This window comes from Natrix helvetica (assembly GCF_964273705.1).
Source record: "Natrix helvetica genome assembly, chromosome: 8".
Classification (NCBI taxonomy): domain Eukaryota; kingdom Metazoa; phylum Chordata; class Lepidosauria; order Squamata; family Natricidae; genus Natrix; species Natrix helvetica.
The window spans coordinates 16543708-16565970 of NC_138559.1; the positions used below are offsets into that span (position 1 = coordinate 16543708).

The following is a 22263-nucleotide window of genomic DNA, read 5'->3' on the forward strand; positions in this document are numbered from 1 at the left end:
TTGATCTGCAGAGCCCCATATGTTTTCATAGGAGTTACAGATTCTAGGTTATTATTATTTTTATGTAATTATTGTAAATATATATAGAGGAAAAAGCTGTAAAGTAGGCATTAGGATAATACGTATAGGAACTATTTAAACTTTGCACACTTCGCTCCACTGTCAACAAGTCACTGAAGCATTAACAGGTGAAGGCATTAGAATTATTATAGAAGTTTTAAAGCTCTCAGAAGCTGTATTTGCGAACCTTAAAAATACTTTATTTTCAGTAGATTCATTGCCACACCAAACCTGGATTGATTTCTTATATCTATTTTATAGCTATTCCTTTTCATCCTCTTCTTGATAGACAAAATTGTGTCATAACCTTAAAGACAGAACAGAAAAAGAAGAGAGCAACAAACTAAACCGCAGATTGACTTTATAAGAAACAAATCTTATCACATTAGTGTGAAGTCTTTAAAGTAATAATTATTGCTCTAAATAATTCTACATGAAGCATGTTAGCCCAGATTAAAACACTAAACATTAGTTTTCTTTAAAAAAAAAGATTGCAATATGAATTTATTAAGTAACCCCTCAAAGGTGGCAAATATGGAATTCTTTGAATAACTTGGAGTTCTTGCATTTGAACAGAGGAACAGTAGCTTGTGTAGAGCTCTTCTACCAAATAAATATCAGTTTTGTAATAATGTTTTTCATGAAGTCTTAAGATATTGGCTTTGCTGGCTAGGAAGTTACCTTGAAGTTTATATTGCTTTTGAAGGGAAATAAAATTCCACAACTGGGATTTTAACGAATCTTCAGAAGGAGGCAGATTGAAAACATATTGGGCAGTTATAGGTGCTTTGCTTCTGTGTTTTGCTTCTATGGAAATGATGCAAATCAGACAATGAGACTAATTCTTTCAATACCTGTGACATTTTTTGATTGAAAGGTTTTCTTTGCCCACTAATTTTTCAGTACAAAATGTATTAAAAGAGATCAAGGGATGGAAACAGCAGGTTTAAATTAAATTGTATGAATCCAAAACAGTATGTGGAGTTGTCCAGAAGAGAATAGCGCATATCTACATCAGGTCGCGGAGTGTTTAAAAATGCAGTAAATGGGCTGTTATCGTTGATCAAAACAACAAGGTTGAACTTCTTTCTTACAGCACAAACTACTTCTTTTCTTCTATGAGACCCATATTCAATGTTTACAGCCCATTTATCTTCAATTTTCTTTGTCATTCTTCAATTTAAAACTAGTCTTTGAACTGGTTTTAATGATGAAAAATGATATCTATTTCAGTTATTTGGTTCTCTTATGAGCTTAAAAGAGGCACTTTGAAATGCTGTTGTTATATGATAAATGCTATTTTCAGAGTATTGGTGGGTAGTGATCATTTCCCAAGCTATGTCAGTCGTTGGCCCTTCCTTTCAACGAGAAAGTGTTAATTGAATAAGATGGCAAATTTCTCTATAGTCAATTTATGTAGTTGATAGTAGGAAAGATTCCAGAAATAAACGTAATAGGACTCTGGAATTCCCCCCCCCCCAGCATAGAATCACCCTGGATCAGTGGTTCTCAGCCTGTGGGTCGGGACCCCTTTGGGGGTCGAACGACCCTTTCACAGGGGTCCCCTAAGACCATCGGAAAAAACATATTTTCGATGGTCTTAGGAACCAAGACACAAATTTTATAATTGGGGGGTCACCACAACATGAGGAACTGTATTAAAGGGTCACGGCATTGGGAAGGTTGAGAACCACTGCCCTAGATGATAATATATTTGGGGAAAGCTTGTCAGTTTCTTCAGTGTGGCAGGAACTACAGATTCCAAAGAAACAGGGTTGAAAACTGCCTTTGATTGAGCAAAATGGATGCCCCCCCACAACCCAATTCTCCAATTCTCTATTAAGCAAGAGCTTGGCTTTGTTGAAGGAAGCCAACCCTTCCAAGATTTCAATAGCTAGAGCCCTATGTGGCATATTAAATATTACAGAGCGACTGGTGAAGAAAGCATCAATTCAGCGTTTGCCAGTGGGGGAAAGAAACACAAGGTTGGATCTTGAAAAGAGATGTGAAATCTAAGTTTTTTGCTTCCATTCACTCCCGCTTCCCCTCCCCGGCTGATACTCCCACCCATCGTTCCAATCTCTTCAGATGGGAATTTACTTCAACTGCAACCCTCAAACGTGGTTGTGCTCAGTTCCTCTCAGTGGCAGTCAAGATGCTTTGCTTTTATTGCTAGTTCTGAATAGCCTCTTAAATGGGTAGTGCTGGTGCCCGTGTCAATAGGTAATTCGTGAGTACCGAAACCTGCCTTTTTATGAACTCATTCTTCCAGATCCCCAACCCCTCGCATAAAAAGGACTATTGAGCTGTAACCAAGCTTGCACAGTTAGGTCTCTAGCCTTTAAGTCCAACCGCATGAGCCATTATAGCAATTCATATTCTTCCTGGAATACTTAACAGGTTTGCACAAACTGGATTGTAGGTATCAGCGGTAGAAAAAAAGATGTCTTGCTTTCACAATTATCTAAAAAATGAGGTTTTGGTTCAGCACTTCCTTTCATAGCTGCTGCTGTTCTAAGACGTAACATGAGCTTAGGATACAATACAATAATACAATAGTAGAGTTGGAAGGGACCTTGGAGGTCTTCTAGTCCAACCCCCTGCCTAGGCAGGAAACCCTATACTGTTTCAGACAAATAGCTATCCAACATCTTCTTAAAGACTTCCAGTGTTGGGGCATTCACAACTTCTGGAGGCAACTTCTGTTCCACTGATTAATTGTTCTAACTGTGAGGAAATTTAAAACAAAGTAGGATCAAGCCTACTTTGAAAATACCTACTTTGAAAATACTTTAAGAAGCAGGAACCAAGGAGATTGCTTTAACAGCTCAGATTAATTGTTCATCTAACTGAGATTGGACAACCATTTGTCTGAAATGGTTTAGGCTTTCCTGCTTGAGGAGGGGTTTGGACTAGTCCTCCAAGGTCCCTTTCAACTCTGTTATTCTGTTAAACCTTATGTTGGGGTCAACAGCAGCCTTCTTTAATCTGATCTCCTTGAAATGCATTGGGAATACAACATCTCTGGGTGACCAGCCTGTCTGAAATGCATCAACTTGGAGAAGGCAGCTGAATGGTGATTGACAGGATTTTTTAAAGGTTCCTGACAAACAAGAATCACCTCAAGCTACCTCCTCATTTAACTGGAAATGCCAAAGATTGAATTTGGAAGATCCTGCACCAAAGCATGCATTGTTTACCATTGAGTTGCTTCAAAGCTTTATTAACATGCACATGTCTCTTCTCCTTCCCCATTTTATTCACGCAACACCTTTAAGCATATTTAGCACCAGGTCATAAATTGGCCACGCATGCATATTCACTGTTACTAAAGTAGGTAGAGATATACATGTGGATAATTCTTAGACCACATCAAATACATTACAGACAAGTTTTCTGGCAGTTTCTCGGTGTTGGAATGGTCTTCCTTCTCCCAGGTTCTCCCCTGTTAAACCACCTGATACTTTAACAGTCAGATTAAAAAAGAGAATGAGTCTCTTATTCTTACATGTTGACTATTTCTGCCAAATTCGCTTTAGCACCCTGTCTACACCAAGCCATAAATTCTTGTCCATATCCATGCAAATTGAACAAATTAGTTTAGTGCCCTAGAATTACCTGCTTCCAGGTAAGTACATCTTAAAAGTGTCAGAAAAGCACTGAAGGTTTGTAAAACAACAACGTACTTTACGGAAGGTAAGTTCTCAGCTAGCAAAACCTCTGCTCAGCTACCTCTAGAATTATATCGGATGGACTTTTCATACCCCGTACCTCTTGCTCAGCCCTCTGTTGTGTACCCAACACCTATGAGTGAGAGGTCCAAACTTCAGGATCATCATGGGATGCCCCCATGAAGTGAGGTAGAGATTGGTTCTTAACTCAAAATATTCTGGGCATAGCGCAAGTCCGAGGAATGTGCTCAGAGGACCTTCTGCTCTTCTTTTGCTTCGTTTTTCCCTCCTTCAATTTTCAGTGGAACCTGCGTTGTGATGTTAAGCGCCCAGGTAGGAGGATTGGTTGCCGCTCCTACTTACAAGTTTCTTCTTTGTTCTCCTGACCAGACTCCCTATTGCAGCAATTTCTTTGGCTCGCAAACGGGTTAAACGTAGATACCTCCGCTTGCCCTCTCCATTTCCAAGGGGGTCACAGCAATCTTATCATGGGGTTCAAATATGATTTTTTGGTTTCATTCATGGAAAATCCAGTTTTGATTCTTCTCTTCCTGATTTATTCTGCCACTTTTTGTTTGTTGATCATTTGCCTTTTGCTGAACTAATTGCCTTTTTGCTTTTTTCCTTTCCATTTTGTTCCCCTCCCCTGCTCTTATGTGGGTCTTGGTCTTTTTTCCCCCTCTTCCTTTTCCCCTTTTTTCATATTTTTTACCATCATTTTCTGCTCCATCTCCTCTTCCAATTATTGCCTCTTCTCCTTATATATATTTTTTTAATTTCTTCCTCTTCTTTGTTCTGTTCTTCTTTGGTTCATCTTTCCTTCCTCTGTAGGAACCTCAAACCACCGTTATCCATAACCCAGTGGACAGCATTAAGGTACTGCTGCCTGTCTTTCCTCAGTTTTGCCCTTTTTGTTATCTTGGATAAAAATTGACTTTTTTTCTGCTCCTTGCATTGCTGTGTAATTTCACCTCTGGGGACAGACCGTAGGCTCTTGTTGTGCCTTTTTCCATGTACCCGAAATCCTGCACCCTAGACTCTAATCCACTGGCCTAATTAAAGGTGGGGGAAGCGGGCTGTCTTTTGAGGTGTTATAGAAAGCACAAAGTTACAACTGCAGTACTGTTTTTCAAAGGTCCGGCCTTCTTGAAGAATATAACCTTATTCTTCAAATATTAGACTTTCCACTATTTGGGGACAAAGGTGAAGAATTTCCATGGCTCCCTTGCTGGTGGCATGTTCCCTACATTTTGTTCCAGGTCTTTTAGGCTTACAAAGAGGGTAATGAAGATGGTCCAAGACAGAACAGATGGAATTGAGGGGAAGAAGTTGATAACTTGTCACCTGAAACTAGATCTTCTGGAGGATGGGATTGTCTTGCAAACCTGCTTTCTCCTATTCTGGTCCTAGATGTGTTGAGACTGCTATTTTGGGTTACTGCAGTCTCTACACAAGATTGAGAACTCCAGATGGGGAAGAACTGCAGATAGGGGAGGCAACCTTCCCCATCTCAAGTTCTCAATCTATGTGGAGACTCTCGTAATCCCAACTATACTTCTAAAAATCTCAACTGAGTGTTTTTGTGCTGGGTTATAGGATGGGGAAGAAAGCCTCAACTCTGACCCCAGAGCTCCTTCATGCTCAAGTGAAAGAACGCAGCCAGGCAGACCAAAGAGAGACATCCCAAGAGGCTGGATGGTCTGAGGACCAGCATAATTGCTCCATGTCACAATCATTCATTATCGGTCCCAGCCTTCACTTCCACCCAGACCTGCATTTTCTTAACCCATTCTTTGCTGCAGGGGCTTTGATTTTTTACCATGTTTATGCTACCTCTTCAAGCCCATTCACTCAGTGCATCTGACATAGCCTTAAGAAGAGAACCAGTTGGCTTTTTTTTTTGGCTAGTTTGTTTTTTATTTTTTAAAGATTGAATCTGATAGAGGCTGGTCAAGGAAACCATGTTAGTACCAACTTCCCCATTTATTTATCTTTTCTTCTGGACAGAATATTTCCTGGCTTAGATGAATTTTAAGGAAAAAAAGGATAATGTTTTTCTAATTATGCAACTTGTTTTTTTTTAGAGGAAGTAAAATCGTAAGTCTGGGAAAATGGTACCCATATATCAAATTATATTGGGGTGAAGAATCTGGGGAGATTATGTTGAATGTGGGGCTTTGACTTTTTTTCCAACTGGGCAATAAATGGAGGCTACTAAGGTCTTCTGTTCATATTTACAATTATTTCTAGAATATATTCTTTTCTGCTGCAAATGTTTGGGGAGGAGAATCCTCTCATGTTAGAAACATAGCTTTTTCGTCATGAGGGAAAGCAACCATTGTCTTTAAGGTCTCACAGAAAACTGTACTGTTTTAAAATATTATTATAATGTTAAATCGACTCTGTTTTTGACAAATGAGATAGGTGGTTTGTGTTCAAAAGAATTTGTGAGGCTATCACGTTTGCTGCTCTTATTGCATTTGCTTCCCCCAGCAAAAATGCAGGCACTCGAGGCAATCTACAAGAATCAGACAGAGTTGAACAGAAGAGGAAAATATGAATTAATTAATATTAATTAATATAATATACATTTTTATAAAAGTATAAAAGTTACATGAGTCTTTAAAAAAATGAATCATTCTGTTTGGAATTTTGAATTAATCTTAATAGTATGTGAGGGATAAGATTCTAATCTATGCAGGCCCCTTAATTTAATCCAGTGGTGTCAAACTCGATTTCATTGAGGGCCCCATCAGGGTTGTGTTTGACTTTAGGGGACCAGGGTGGGCTTCGCTAGCTTGATGTCACTCATGTCAGGGGCACCTGTGGTGGCCTGAGAACTCTGCCAGCAAAAATGGGCTCCCGAGTTCCGTTTTCGGCTGCAATGGCCTCCTGCAATCCTCTGCCAGGGAAAACTGAGCTCCATCTGCAGCCCTCCTGAGTTCCGTTTTCCCTGACAGAGGCACCGCAGGCTGGTTCCCTTGGGCTTGAATTTGACACGCCTGATCTAATCAATGGCATTTATTTCCATAGAAGCCTTACTTTTAGGAAGAGTTGTAATATCTGTCCCCAGACCAGCTCCACACCTCAAAGGATATCATGCTGTAAATCAGTATTTCTCAACCTCCACAACTTTAGCATAGCTGGCTGGGAAATTCTGGGAGTTGAAATCCCCACATCTTAGTTGCTGAAGCTGAGCTGCCCCAGATCACCTTGACAGTTTGGCAAGTCTTAAGTCTAGAATAACATTCTTTGATGAGATGCTTATGAGAAATGAGAACATTCTTGCAGTTATGCGCTGGGCCATAATTCTGCAAACAAGCGTAAGTTTATGTCATGACAGATATTCCAGGAGTAAATAGGGTCTGGCACAACTACCGGGAGACATAATTATCTCAAGGTTCACCCATATGTAGAAGCAAATGCCAGTTGTGCATTTTTTCCCCTGTTGTTATAGTTGACCGACCCTGCAACATTAAAAATGGGACTTCCCGCTCAATTTTGCATGAGGCGTCGCTATCAAACTTACTAAAGATGAGATTTGCATTCTTTCTTCCTTAAGAAGCAAGAAAAACCAAGCCAATTCTGTTTTTTAAGTTGGTATACTTGGTGAACATCTCCCTAGTTTTCTTGGGGCAGATACTTCTATATTGATTAATATGGCAATTGATTGTTATGTGAAAAAGGAGATTTCTGAGTATCCCACGGTTTCTTTTCTGAATTATCCAGATTCTCTGGTTTCAAGTTCAAGTTGTACATGCTCACCATCTCCTCAAACATCTACTTGTGGCCAGAGCTGCTAACCTTCTGTTTCCCTTTTCTCCTATTCCTATTTGTCTCCACAGGAATCCTCCGACAGCACAAACACCACCATAGAGGATGAAGACACGAAAGGTAACAGATTTAAGGAGTTGGTCCAGAGGTCAAAGGCTTGGCATCTGGAGAGTTAGTTATTCGACTTGCATACTCCTGATTGTCTATGTGCTTGACAATAAATGGAATATTGGAAGCCCTAGCAGTTTACATAGGAGAAAAGGATGAAGGCAGACTCTGTTTAAGACCATAGCTAGAAAGGAAGTTGTTGGCAAATGGAAAACAGATGTGTTTGATGAATCCTGGCTTATTATGAAAGTGTTGTACTCCAATGTTTGCTGTTGACGCTTGCTGATGACAATCGATCTTCAAGGTTACTTGATAAATGTCACCTTTGTGAAATCTCTATCTGCCACAATTACTGGCGTTTTATTTTCAGTGGTAATTCAAGTCTAGGCTCAAAACCCCACCTAACCTAACTCATGATCACCACGACTCTTTTCAAGTAACACATTTAAAGAAATTGATAAGTAAGTTAGAATGAGTGAGTTTCGCCCTACTGGAGGGAAGATCAGAAAGCAATATAAAGTGAAAGAACTTGATTCCCCCTCCAATCATGATGCCACCAGCATTGCCCACAGGACCTACAGGACAGGTGCCATGAAGATGACATTGTATGACAGAGGGGACATGGACATGGAACGCTCCTTGCTAGATATAGTGGGGTGAGCAGAGATGATAGGACATAAGCAGTCTTGTAAATAGTTCAGTCCTAGGCTGCGCAGGAGTTTTATAAGTGATAACTATCACCTTCAGTTGCATCCAGTGCAGCTCAAAAAGTAGTGGTGTTATATGAATGTGTGGGAAACTTCAAAAACTGCCTGCGTTGTTGCATTCTGGACAAGGTGCAGCTTCCAAATGCTCTTCAAAGGCATTCATAGAGAGTATGTTGCTGCAATGCAAACAGGAGGTGACTAGGATATGAATCACTGTGAGCAAGGCCTTCTGGTCCAGGAATGGGCACAAATGCTGCACACGTCAACCATTGCAAACGTTTTTGACACTATAAAATAGCGCATAGACTTACATACCACTTCACGATGCTTACAGCCCTCTCTAAGCGATTTACAGAGTCAACATATTGCCCCCAACTATATGGGTCCTCATTTTACTGACCACAGAATGATGGACGACTGAGTTCAACCTTGAGCTGCTCAGAATTGAAGTCCTGGAGTGAGCAGTGGGTTAGCCCTGCTGTACTGTATTCTAACCACTCTTGCCATCACGGCTCTATAGATACTTTTATGTTGGAAGAGAAAGGAGGGAAGGTTGGATTTGTACTGTTTGGGTTCAAGACCTACACACACACACACACACACACACAGAGAGTGAGGGATAGCACTCTTGTAGTGTAACCTTAAGCTGTACTTCCTGTGTATGCTTTTGTCGCCAAATAACTTCAGTTTTGAAGCATAACCTTTTATATTTAGCAAAGCAGATCAATTGCAGGGAAGGGTGGATTCCTGCTACAGTGTTAGGGTCAACTTTTGTTCCTTGACTAATGTTGGGTTAATTTGTGTAACATAGTTTTGCTGTAACGGATGGCATGTGTATGCATGGTTGACGGGGCTTGTGTTTTCTACAAGACTTGAATTAAGGCTCAGTCAGCTTGCATTTCCAAGAGAAAAATGTGGGTGCATGTCTAGTCGTGGCTTCTAGTGATATTGAGCAAAAGGCAGAGGAGACATCCTGAAGCCCAAGAGGTGATAGGAGAACTCAGAAGGACCACCCTTGGAGAAAGCTTTATCATATCCCTTCACCTCATGTAACCTTTCACAAATGAGGGTGAAGACTACATGATACAAGTCTTGTCTCAAATCTCTCTGGTTTCGGAAAGAATGTGCATCTTTTTGTATCATTCACTTTCTCCATAGATTGTTCAAATGGTCAGTGCCAGGATAGAGTTAGGAAATATGCAATGCTTAAATGAATGTCCTAGACCAGTGGTTCTCAACCTTCCCAATGCCGCGACCCTTTAATACAGTTCCTCATGTTGTGGTGACCCGCAACCATAAAATTGGTGTCTTGGTTCCTAAGACCATTTGAAAATATGTGATTTCTGGTGGTCTTCGGTGACCCCTGTGAAAGGGTCGTTCGATCCCCAAAGGGGTCCCGACCCACAGGTTGAGAACCACTGTCCTAGAGCATTGTGATCAAGAGAAATGAGTTTAGGACTTAAGAAGAGCTGAACTGAGCCTGACCAGATCCTATGCTGCTGCTCAGATACCTTTTAAAGAATCAGAACCAATCTTTATTATGGTCTCAGACCAGCACAAAAGTTAAACATCAAGATAAATACGTTATCTAGAAATTATTGGAGAATAACTAAGCAAAGTATTAATATGAATAAGGATCTTTAGATCCCCCCCCCCCTATTATCATTATACATACTGCACGAGTGGTAGCTCGATTTGTATCCTGGAGAAGATGGTTCAAGTAGACGTTATCTGATCTCCCTAGAAATCTCTCTACTAGAGGGAGAACATATGTTGGTCTGATGTCCCTGTAGAATTTGCAGCGCAGTAGGACATGTGAAATATTTTCAATTTCCCCATTGCCACATGTACACATTCACTCAGCTATTGTGGTTTTATCATTCCTGCCCTGCAGGAGTGCTGAGGGGAGGATATTAAGTCTGGCTGTAAAAAATGCTATTCTACTCTTAGGAGAAGTCAGGTCTTTTAGATACCTTTCTGGTTCTCAATCTGATTTCTTCTGTGGAGAGATATCCTGTTAAGTTCTAGCTGGGACTCCACGTTTCTTATTCTTCTGGTAGCCGCTTGTTTGGCTTGATTGTAGCCTTGGGATATTAAAAACAATGGGGAAAGTCCATTGAAGGCCAGCTATTGCCTGTTTCCAGGAAGGGGGAAAGTTGTCTATTAGGACTAAAGGGGTGAAGCCCTCTGGGAAGACTTGAATTTTCAACCAGTACAGATACCTTGTTAAAAAATCCCTACCCAGATAGGATGTGAATGTAATCAAACCTTCCTGCTTGTCATACTTGGAAGTATGTTGCCTCTATGTGTGTGTGAATCTTAATTCCATTTCCCCATTCTTTTTTTTTCTATTAAAATACATTTTACTTTCCCATTCTATGTCTCCTGTTTTGTTTTGTTTTCCTTCCACCAGAGGTGTCGCTTGTTCTTTGGATTTTTTTTTCCTTTCTGTCTTTATGGTGTTTCTGTTTTCTTTTTCTACTCTTTCACATTCTCCCTAGTTAAAAGCACTGATAATGAGCTTGTAAAAAGTCACGTGAATTCAGGATCTGCCCCTGAACTTCCTTCCAGCCTGCAGACATCTGTCATCTCATCTGCTACTGCTGCAATCACGGCTGCTTGTAAGTTGCAAGGCCCCAATGTTGGCTTATCTGTTATTTATCTATTATAGGGCTGCCCATCTTAAGCAACTCTTGGCAGCTTACAATAAGATGGTCCCCAGTCCCACCTTCCATTAAAGACTCCTAATTATAAGCCTTAAGCCAAGGGTTTCGTTCAGCTATGGCAACAAGCCTGGTTTCCTGTTGTCTGAATGGACCTATTTGAACCTTTAATTCTTCCATTTCTTCCTCTTTGATGTGCCAGAGTTTGACAACATCCACTCTGGATGGACCTTCATATTTGAGCTGGGGCTAAATTGAGTAATGATTTTGCCAATTATTAATCTCCAGTTCTGGCTGGTCCTTAAATCATGGCTCCAGCAAATCATGGTTTCCTGAATTCAGCTTCACATTGCCTGTCAATTATTTTAACCAAAAAAGTAGAAGCTGGGTCCCCTAATCTTGCTTGCAAACTTGGTAGAAATCCAAATCCCTAGGCCTCTTATAGGCTCAGCCATATAGAAGAATGATTACACAAAAGCAAGACATCCGCAATGCGGGAATAAGTATGGTAGTAGTTGAATTTAGACAAAGTTCTTTCATCTTAGCCCTTATTCACATCCATGTAACTTTAAGTCATTTGCTCCAGTGATGCTAGAAGAAATTTGATTTAGAAAGCCATAACTAAGTAGATAAAACACACTTGGTGATTTGATTAAAGGATTCTTTGCATCTTTGAGTCATCTCTTCAGATTTTTTTTTCTACCTCACTGTTACTTTTCGTTGTCCTTCCTTTATCTTCTCTTTTTCCTCCCCTCTCTCCCTCCCTCCCTGCCTTTCTCATTTGTCTGTCTCAGCCTCCAAGCTCTCTGATGTATTAGGCCTGGTGAAAAAGGGATCAGGTACTACCCCTGTGGCTGAAGATCCAACAAATTCTTCACCCTGCATATTACCAGCTATTGCAAGCCCTCTCCCTCCCCAGTGTAAGTAGTGTGTGAGTGCTAGGATGTGCAGAATTCAACAGCTGCGTAGCTAAAAAGAGTGTTGCTAGAAAGCATTTGTGGCTTGTTATTAAACCAGGTTTAATTACATCTTACATTGCTTTAATGAAATATAATGAATGCGTTCTTGGCTTGGATTTCATTAGCAAAGATTGTATGATCCATTTGAAAGTCCTGCAAAGTAATAATGTCAAATTATACTAAATCAAAAGGTCTACAGTATGATTAGCTTTTTTTAACCTCAGCAGGAAAACAACTATCAATGCAACAAATTAAAATAATTAGTCCCGAATATGGAAAATTCTTGTAGTTGTAGAGATGGAATAAGAAATAATTCATAACAACAACAGGCTGAAATTCTGGATTTCTACAAAGATAGAGAAATGTAGAGCATCTGAAAAGGATCCCAAACATATATAAAACATACAATGAATGGTTGCCAGAATTGGGTATGTTTAGTCTAATGAAAAGTAGGACTAAGGGTGACTGGATAGCAGTCTTCCAGTAATTGAAGGGATGCCACAGATAGGATGGGACCAACCCAGTGGTGGGATTCAGCCAGTTCGCACCTATTCGGGAGAACCGGTTGTTAACTTTCTAAGCAGTTCGGAGAACCGGTTGTTGGAAGAAATCTCCTTTTTATTTTCTTCCACTTTACAGGGCTAATCCTGTAAGGAAGGCAGGAGGGAAACTTTCTGGTGTTGTTTCTAGCCTAATCTTTATTGCCCTGCTTACAGAAACTGCCTTATCATATTGCAACAGCTAAGGCAAAGCGCCCATCGACGTGAGTGACGTTGAGTTGGCCATGCCCACCCAGTCACATGGCCACAGTGCCCCGCCTACCCAGCTGTCATTAGGGGAGAGAACCGGTTGTTAAATTATTTGAATCCCACCACTGGACCAACCTATTCTCCGAAGTACCTGAGTGCCAGATAAGAAGCAATGGGTGGAAACATACCAAAGAGAGGTCCAACCGAGAACTTGTTTGAGCAGGGGGTTGGACCTCCAAAGTCCCTTCTGTTATACTGTTATTGCTCTTGTCCTAATGCGTTTCTCTAATATTTTTCAACTCAGCATTTTAGAGATTTTCTTGCCTTCCCTACTCCTATTTTTTTTAGCCCCAGCTGCCTAGTTCTCTGAAGTACAAGGTGAAATAAAGTTCTCTGAAGCAGAAAAACCAAATATTTCTAACCTTCTGTTGTTGCAAGTCCCATTCCTCCCCAGTGTAAGTGGATTTCTGAGAACAGCCGAGTAGGAACTGCTCGACAGAACTAGCTTTTCTTGCTTTTTATGGGAGAACATCCCTTCAATGTTGGACTACTCAATCTGCAAAGTGCACTGAAAGGATTGATGTGTTGGCTTGACATAAACCTTTGTGCACATGCTAGGAACCTCCTCAGATTTTGTTCCATGGTTATTATGCAACTCATGTAATTCTTGGGGCAAAAAAAGTCTTCCACTCAGAATTCAGGACTGGGCCTAGATGCTAATTCACAAAAGCCAACAAATGCAATCACTTTTGCAGGCCAAATGAACAGAAGACTTGCGTGCCCCTAGCTAATCAGCAATCATTTTGTACAATTTAGCCTCTGATTAATGCCTTAAACATGCAAACATATGATGCAAGCCAGTTCCTTCTTAATTGTTTGAGGAATGTCCTTCCCTTCAATGGCATGATTTCTTTAATCTGTCCTCTTGTTTTACTTTTCCCATCTCTGTGCTTTTTTATATATATTTTGTTTGTTTCTTCATCTTTCTCTTCCTCATCTCACCCTAGCTGCTAAACAATCTGAGGTCTTAGGCATGGTGAAAAGGGGTCCTGGACCCCCAGATGCTGAAGACCCAAAGCCTTCCATTACCCTGCCTAATCCATCCATGGGTATTGCTCATCCTCTTCCTCTCCAGTGTAAGTAGCAAGGGTATCTCTTGCCTCTAAAGTGACATGTCACAAATTTGCAGAAACTCTCCGCTTTCGGAACGGGCAATTTGCCACAGCTCCCTGCGGAACAATTCGCATTGAAACAATTCAATAATTTAATTATTTAAAATAATGCAAAAAAAAATATTTTAATTTTTGTCATTCTGTTTTGTCCCTCCTTTGCCATCCTTTCTTTAAGGATTATAGTCCACTGTTTGTTTAATTTTAGTGTAATTCTTGTTCCGCGGCAATTTGTACTGTGGCAAATTGGCCATGGCAAGTTGTCTTATGGTCAGTTGCCATGGTGAGTTGGTTGCACCAAGTTGCCCTAGACCCCCGGCTTTCCACCTTCCTTTCTTCTAAATGAAGGTCTTGTGCTTAACGATGAGCTATTTCCCTCGTGCAGTTGCACAAGAAGAGATCAAGAGTTATCTTCAACATTCTGCTGCTACAAAGAGGGATTTTCCAGCCCTCCATTTCTGTTCTGCTTGTTGCGCCATTTGTTTTGTTTTCTCATTTTTCCCCTCCCTTCCCTTTTCTCATCTACTGCCATCGCAGCTGCCAAACTCTGTGATGTGTTAGGCATGGTGAAAAGGGGCTCTGCGCCCCCCGAAAGTGAAGAGCCAAAGACCTCCAGCCCCCTTTCTGGACCACCTTCTATGGTCACCAATCCTCTGTCTCCCTCGTGTAAGTAGTGGAATGTCCCTGGGATTTCTCTGTTATGATTCCTGCAACTGGCATGAGCCCTTTGTGGGTCTTTTTCTAAACATGGGAACTTGGCTTCCCATGGATCCCCCTTTTAAGAGATGATTGTTGATTTTCTATGACTTGTCTTTGATGTAGCCCAATCCTGCTGATCTTATCCCTAGTCCCTCACAAGCAGCACGACTCTAATCATGAAAAACTCTTATTCCAGAGGTTTCCACTGAAAGCTGTGTGTAGTCTCTAGCTTCTGGAGGTTTTCGGCAAGGTCAGATTGCTTTAGAACAAACATGATGGCAACTCAGAAACTGAAAGGGAAGGTGAGGGAAATAACACACTGATCAGGGCTGAAATGCTTCCAAAGAAGTAGAAAGCTGCTCCATTGGGGACTGTTCTCCAGCAAGAATTTGTACCTGGTAAAGTAATTTGTGCTGGAGATGCTCTAATAAATCAGGAGGAAGGGACAGGTTTCCAGCTGGTTCTCAGAATCAGTAATTTATCTTGTGAAATAGGTCAACCTTGTTTCAGCCCGAAATCTTCCTAACTAATACAGAAGCAGAGACAAGGACAATTTTTAAGTTGGGCTTCCTTGTTTATTCATTTAATGGAATGGGTAAAACATTGCAACTCTGGCAAGCATGAAATAGATGATGATGAACTTCAGTTAAAACACAAACAGGCAACCAGAAACTCACATCTCTCTCCAAAAAGGAAGCTCCAATCATCCAAAGCCCAAGGGAAAAACCCACGTTTTATTGCCTTTCTGGAGACCAACTGGGTCAGGGCTAGCCATATTTTTGAGAGAAGGGCAGAGAGAGGTCAGGTGCCACAATGACAAAAGTGATAACCAGCACCTTGAACTGCACCTGGAAGCCTATAAGAAACCAGTTTAGGTTGCGAAGTAGAGTTGTTACAGGGACAAATCGTTTTTCATAAAATAAGGGAACAGTCAGGTTAAGACCTGCCTACCAATCAAGTGCTGAGCCTGAATAAATAATCCACATATCATTTTAAGGACTCCTTTCCCCACATCATTGACCTGTTTTAATTTGTTTATTTTATGGTTACCTCCATGCCTTCTTACATCTGTCTAGCGCCAGCCTCCAAGTTGTCTGATGTCCTAAGCATGGTGAAAAGGGGCTCTGGAGCCCCAGAAGCTGAGGGGCCACAGTCTGCTGCCACCCAGTTTTTCCCATTCCCACCCATTCCTTGTCCTCTTCCTTCGGATCGTAAGTAGCGCAAGTGGTCTCTGATAACCAACAGCTGAGCCCTGCTTGATCCATTCAGACTTGAAAGAACATTCAGTTCTTGTTGTGACACTATAGGTGTAAAATAACAGCCTAACGCTTATTGCCATGTGCCTTTGCCTGGATGGTTAAAGCTTCCCTGGGTTACTCTAAATGCAAGCTGAGAAGGTGTGATTCATGTGCATGAGAGAACTGGATGGTGCAGATTGCAGTGTATGCAGATGGCTTGTGCAAAAGTGGTCTTGGCGTGAAAGATGCGTTGGGCTTGTATCAAGAAGTTGAACCTAGAAGGTGCTGACAGATGTTCAACGATCAGTGGCTAACCATGTGCAGATGTTGAACCTCAGCTCCTTTTAATGTTAGCTGGCAATGGGGAAGAACTTACAGGTTGGATTTACTTGGAAGGGCAGATATTGGCCAAAAACATCTGACGAATCTATGGTCCATGTTTCCATATTATGTGCAAATGTTACTGAAAATGCATGTGACTTATGACCATTTTTCACACTTCCAATCATTGCAGCATCCTTATGGTCATGTGATCAGATTTCCGATGCTTGGCAACTGGCATGTATTTATGACGGTTGCAGTGTCCCAGGGTCATGTGATCACCTTTGGCAACCTTCTGATAAGTAGAGTCAGTAGGGAAGCCAAATTCACTTAACAACCGTGTTTAATTTAACAACTGCAGTGATTCACTTAACAACTGTGGCAAGAAAGGTCATAAAATGGGGCAAAACTAATTTCATAACTGTCTCGCTTAACAACAGAAATGTTGAGCTCAATTGTGGTCGTAAGTCAAGGACTACCTGTACTATCTTCCTTCTCAGGACCGAAGAAATACTTTTGTCATTTTTGCATATAGCATCTGACTACGTGATACACAGATACTTTCCTGGCTCTCTACATCTCCCAATTAAGTTCAGGGAACCTCAAGCAGGAAGTTGTCATGTCAGTTTCAATTAGGGCATGCAAATTTTGTTTCATTTGAAAGCCTTTGGATCCTGAGTGGCTGCAAAACTCCCTTATTCAAGCCCCAGATGGAGATTTCAAGTGAAAACAAGATCTTGGAAGTTACTGGAGGTAGAAAAAATAAATGCCATTTTCTTGATCCATTGCACTGGCATCTGCAAAGTGTAATGTATATACTGAACATGGCTGGATGTGAATCCATTATCAGTTGATGTGCATTTGCAAAGCTTGTTAATCTGGGTGGTTTAAAGTGCTCTCATTTCTCTCAATGTGTTGGCTTGGAATAAATCCTGTTTGTGTGGAGCTGACTTCCAAATACATGTGCATTGGATTTCAGTCTCTAACCTCAGTTCGTGTTCTCTCTCTCTCTCTCTCTCTCCCTCCCTCCCTCCCTCCCTCTCCCTCCCTTTCTCTCTCTCTCTCTCTCTTTAATATGGAATGACCTCTGTGCAAAATGGGACAAACCAGGAATGAGTATTCACTTAATGAAAAAAATGATAAGTTTCCTTGAGTAGGCCAACTGTGAAAACAAAAGAAGCATTGGAAATTTGCTAAAGTAAATAGATGTTAATAGAAGTAAAAAGAGAAACATTTGTCCTTTGTGAAGCAGCAGCCCAAGAAGAAATAGTTAGGGCATTCACAGATGACTGTGGATTAATCTGTCATATCATTTAGGATTGAGCAATATTTGGGGACAATTCTTTGTAGAATGGGATTTATTGCTCCATGAAGCTTGCAACTGTGGCTCAGATAAGGCTAAGGAAAAGAGTTACTGTTTTCCCCTTACCTTTTTTATCCATTTAATTTATCCCAGGAGTCATCCATATGTGATCATTTGTAAGGCAAAATCTATCCGCTCTTGATTTCACTGGCTCCATCTCAATCGTATTATAGTCCTGCTAATATATCAGAAATCAGTCCACGTTTGTTCAAGATACAATTATTTGGGGGTAATCTCCTGTCTTCTGAGTGAGTTTTCCCGTAGTATAAGCATGTACAATTTGTTCTCTTAGCCTTGCATTCTTCTTAACAGCAAGAATGCTACCTGAGTAACAATTGAATATTTAAAACTCATCCAGAAAATTGGTGGAATCAGCTGATGATAAAATACTGCCTTTCTGTTGCTCATTTGCATAGCAAATCTCTTTGTTCATAGACTTAGTTAATTTGAGAAAGGAAAGTTAGCATCTCCATGCAGAAATGGATGGAGTTGGAGCCACTGATTCACTTAAGAACCACTGTAAGCATTGTCATATAATTGGGTCTGACTTGACTTACAACTGCAATATATTACGGTGGACATTCCAGTCCCAATTGTGGTCATCTCAAGGTATATGTATACCTGTATGCATATCACTGAGACCCATAATTGGGTCTCTTATTGGACAAGGTTCAGTAGAAGTACTTACTTGCAAGACATTTTTTAGATTACTCAACGTCTCCTTATGGCTTATGGCTCTGTTAAGAGTTAAGATCTAGAGAAGAAGGGAATTTATTTTTAAGGTAGGGTTGCTTGCTTGCTAACCAACCATGAAACGGGTTTCAATCCATGTGAAGACAGAAGTCTAAAAACTGCTTAGGCTCCAAGGAGATGACCTAGGCAAGGCCAGTGACATTGTTATCTCTGCCACTAGAGTGTGTTTCATTATTCATAGCACTTGCTTTAATTGAGTCACTTGAGTCATTGTAATTCCCGCATCTCCCTGTGTGTGCTGGTTTCAGAGATATGTGGAGATTCAACCCACATTGTAAGAGGACAATAGATTTCTCTGTGGAAAAAGGAATGCCTTGATATATGAGGCAAGGGTAGAATCTTATAATGTGATGGAAGCTGACAATAGGTTATTGTTTCCTAAGTTGTATGATTGCAGTTAAATCAGTTCTGCTCTGGTTGATAAGGTTAGGATTTACTTCTTTTCTATGATGGAAAGCTAGTTTAGGATGTACATATATGGTGAATAATCTGTGCACCTGATTTTTGAGGGAATCTGTGTCTTTTAGACCCATGGTTAGTCTTTTCCACATTATTTTAGGGTGACATCAAATTCTGAAGGACCATATCCATACTACTACTAATATTAACCCAACTTTTTCTCCAAGAAGTTCATCCTATGTTACGTTAGTTTAACTCTCATAATGATTTTGTGCAGTTGTGCAGTCGCCAAACAATTGGTCCACTGTTTCTTAAAGAGTTCCAGGTCAACCAGAGTTTTGAATTGAGTTCTCCCTGGTTTAACTCCATCACTATTGTTGGTTAGGATCAGGATTGCAGACGGTCACTAGATGGCAGCAAAGACCTAGCATGTTTTCTTTCTCTTTGTTGCCTGCTAGTGATGGTTCTGATGTTTGCAGCCAAGATATAATAACATCGCCCTTAAAATCCTAAAGAATAGTGGGAATGGAGCATGTTAAAGCAGTATTTTTCTGCTTTCTGCTTGACGTGAAAGGTGTTCACTCTTGATCAATATTGTTAATTTTCCCCATTTTTCTTTTTTCTCTGATTCTTTTTTTTTAACCTAGCCCGCAAACAAGAAATAATCAAGATAACGGAGCAGCTGATAGAGGCTGTGAACAATGGAGATTTTGAGGCCTATGCGTGAGTAGGCTGAGTGTGAGATCTCCCAGGGGCCCTGGTCTCACAACTCACTATTTTATATGCAGTTTTATATGTATTGCTTTTTCAAAAATGTAAACAGTGCCCTTTATCGATAGAATTAAATTTGCTTCCCTATTTTAAAACAATACTATGTTTTTATATGCAAGTATCTTATTATCTGTAACATACCCCCCTGTTTGACTGGGTGGGACAGGCTGATATAATGGGTAGAGGACCCTTCTGCATTTAAACTTGTCTCCATGTCATGGATGGATTTAAAGAACACCAACAACACCTTACATTGGACTTGGAAGCAAACCGGCGCTCAATGCAGCTTGTGAAGCTAAGGTGTTACACTCCCATAGCCACATTATTTGATGCTTATTGCAATTTATCAACATGGGCGTTCCCCTTTTTAGTTTTATTCTACCTAGAAAGCAGTAGTTTCTTCTTGTAAAAGTTCTCGATTCATGCTTTATGCATCAGAGTTTAGCTGTGTCAGCTCCTGTGCATTTTTCTCTGCCTGGCCTGCTAGTAAATTGGATTTGCTAAATTTGAAATTTTGGCTTTGGGTCAGATTTAAGTGGGCTCAACTTGAAAGGTTCAGATTGAAATGTCCAGCTTTCTGCTTTTATAATCCTCTGGTTCATTAACAGCTCAGCTATGGCTCTCTTAGCGGTGCATACATCTGATATAGTTTTGGGATACACATTCATTAGCTAATTTCTCAATTGAAATTAGTCTTAGCCCATCTGTATATGTTTGGGTAAAAAAGGAGAGCAATCCAAGGTCCCAAACCCTGTGAATATCTAGACCTGTGCGGAGTGCATTCAGATGCTATGCAAGATTTCTACAAATGCTAAAAACTAAGAAGCTTGAGAATTATTTTGCCTTCCAAAAGAGCAAAAAACAAACAAACCTTAATCTCAATTTTCACATTCTCTTTCTCCCTAGAAAAATATGTGATCCGGGCCTAACTTCATTTGAGCCTGAAGCGCTGGGCAATCTTGTTGAAGGGATGGACTTCCACAGATTTTACTTTGAAAACTGTGAGTAGAACATTGCATAATATAAAAGTGAGCAATCCAGCACTTGTGGCCCCCCAAACATCCTTGAAATGTATGGGTTTCAAATTTCTGCCTTCCCCTCCTTTTTTTCTGAACAGATTCTGAAGCAAAATTAGAGCCTTGATGATTGAGCCTTCTAGAAGAGAAAGATACACACTTTAATCCCTTAGAAAATAGTCTGTCCACCCAAATTTGTGTTCAACTTTAAAGAGGAAAAGGGTGCCCCAAATTCCTTGCAAAAGAAACTACACTGAACTGAACTAAATTAAACAAGCTAAGAAAGAAAACTGTTGCTCCTCCCTGTTCTAGTCCTTCCTTTTATCATTGAAGATTTGTCTTCTTTGGTCTTAAACCAGCTGCCAAAAATAGATTTCTGCCTGCCCTAGCAGTTCAATTTTAGCTAGGAAGCCTGTAGATAGCAAATAAAACAGATTTTTTTATTTAAAAAAAGGGGGGGGGAATCAAAATAGATTGGCACAAATAAGCAACTAGATCAGCCCATCTAAAATCTTACTTATAGAGGTTCTGCTGAAGCTTTGATGCTAGATAACAGGACTTTGCAACATTACAGGTGATGTAAAAATGTTTTACAAACCAGTTAAAAACCAAGTACCTTACCAGCCATCGAAGCAAAAGTTTTCCTGCTCTTCCTTCCTTCACTTCAAGCCAAGTAGAATTCTAATCACTAGTGCCTTAATTGAGTCAAACATATATCCAGTAATCCATATCAGCCAGAAAAACCTGATGAAATCCAATCAAATCAACCATTTTATTACTTTTTATAAATAAGACAGCAAATATACCTAATACTCCTTCTTCTTCTTCCTATTTTTCTCACAACAATCAGGCTGAGAAGTAGTTGAGAGAGAGAGAGAGCAAGGATGTCTGGCTAAAAAGCCTCCCAGCCAGCTTTCATGCTAAGGCAGGACTAGAACTCCTGGTTTCTAGCCTGATGCCTGAACCACTAGACTAGACCAAACCGGCTTGTGGTTTTGTTTTTTTTCCGGAAAGAGAAGGGGCTAAAAATGACTTGTCCTTCTCTTGCTTTCGTGCTGTACAGTTTCCTAACCAGTGCCTTTGTTAAGTAAGTAAGCTCCCCGTTAGGAGAGCGAGTGTGCAGAGAAGCGTAATGAGAGTGGTATGGAAGAACACGCACAAACCAGCGTACAGGGACACCGAATAGTATAAAATATAGTAGTTTACTATGTGGAAATTATAGAGGTATTCAGAGTTCAATTTACAGTCCAAGTCATACACGGTTCAGTCAGCCAGCTATCAATGTTCTCAGTTAAGGAATGATCCCTCGAACACAGTCCAGTATCAAATAATCAGTTTAGGCTAACAGTAGCAAAAACACAGTACCTCACGATACATCCACCAATCAGCGTCTAACAGAGAGCTAACAGTCATTCTGGCGCCCTCTTATGGCTGCTTGAGGTAACAGCAACCAATCACATTACAGCAGTACTTAAAGCTACAGTACTACCATCCTGGTTTATATATTGCTAACCCAACTGTTAGCTTACATTCCTAACAGCCCTGTTTGTACCCTTCTAGTGTTATCTAAGAAGAACAAGCCCATTCACACAACCATCCTGAACCCACATGTGCATGTCATCGGGGAAGATGCTGCCTGCATTGCCTACATCCGCTTGACACAGTACATCGATGGGCAGGGCCGTCCCCGTACTTGCCAGTCTGAAGAGACCCGTGTCTGGCACCGCCGGGATGGCAAGTGGCAGAATGTCCACTTCCACTGCTCGGGAGCTCCGGTGGCCCCACTCCAGTGAAGGTACGAAGATGGCAAATGGGTGGCTAAATTCCATTTCTTGGAACGATC

At 40.7% G+C, this 22263-nt stretch overlaps 1 protein-coding gene across 13 annotated transcripts in view; it reads left to right on the plus strand.

The window, feature by feature from the left end:
* Positions 1 to 22263, plus strand: part of CAMK2B (calcium/calmodulin dependent protein kinase II beta) — a 186527-nt gene that overhangs the window by 153692 nt on the left and 10572 nt on the right. For 4 of the 13 annotated variants that reach the window (XM_081961203.1, XM_081961210.1, XM_081961211.1 and 1 more), the window contains 5 exons: positions 4563 to 4607; positions 7577 to 7625; positions 19281 to 19356; positions 20311 to 20405; positions 21981 to 22215. In XM_081961203.1, the coding sequence (XP_081817329.1) occupies positions 4563 to 4607; positions 7577 to 7625; positions 19281 to 19356; positions 20311 to 20405; positions 21981 to 22213 (498 nt within the window). In that variant the 3' untranslated portion in view covers positions 22214 to 22215. Of the gene's footprint in view, positions 1 to 4562; positions 4608 to 7576; positions 7626 to 10821; positions 10942 to 11777; positions 11904 to 13698; positions 13828 to 14397; positions 14527 to 15635; positions 15771 to 19280; positions 19357 to 20310; positions 20406 to 21980; positions 22216 to 22263 lie in introns of all 13 variants that reach the window. The other 9 variants (XM_081961199.1, XM_081961204.1, XM_081961207.1 and 6 more) reach the window with 5 other exon arrangements.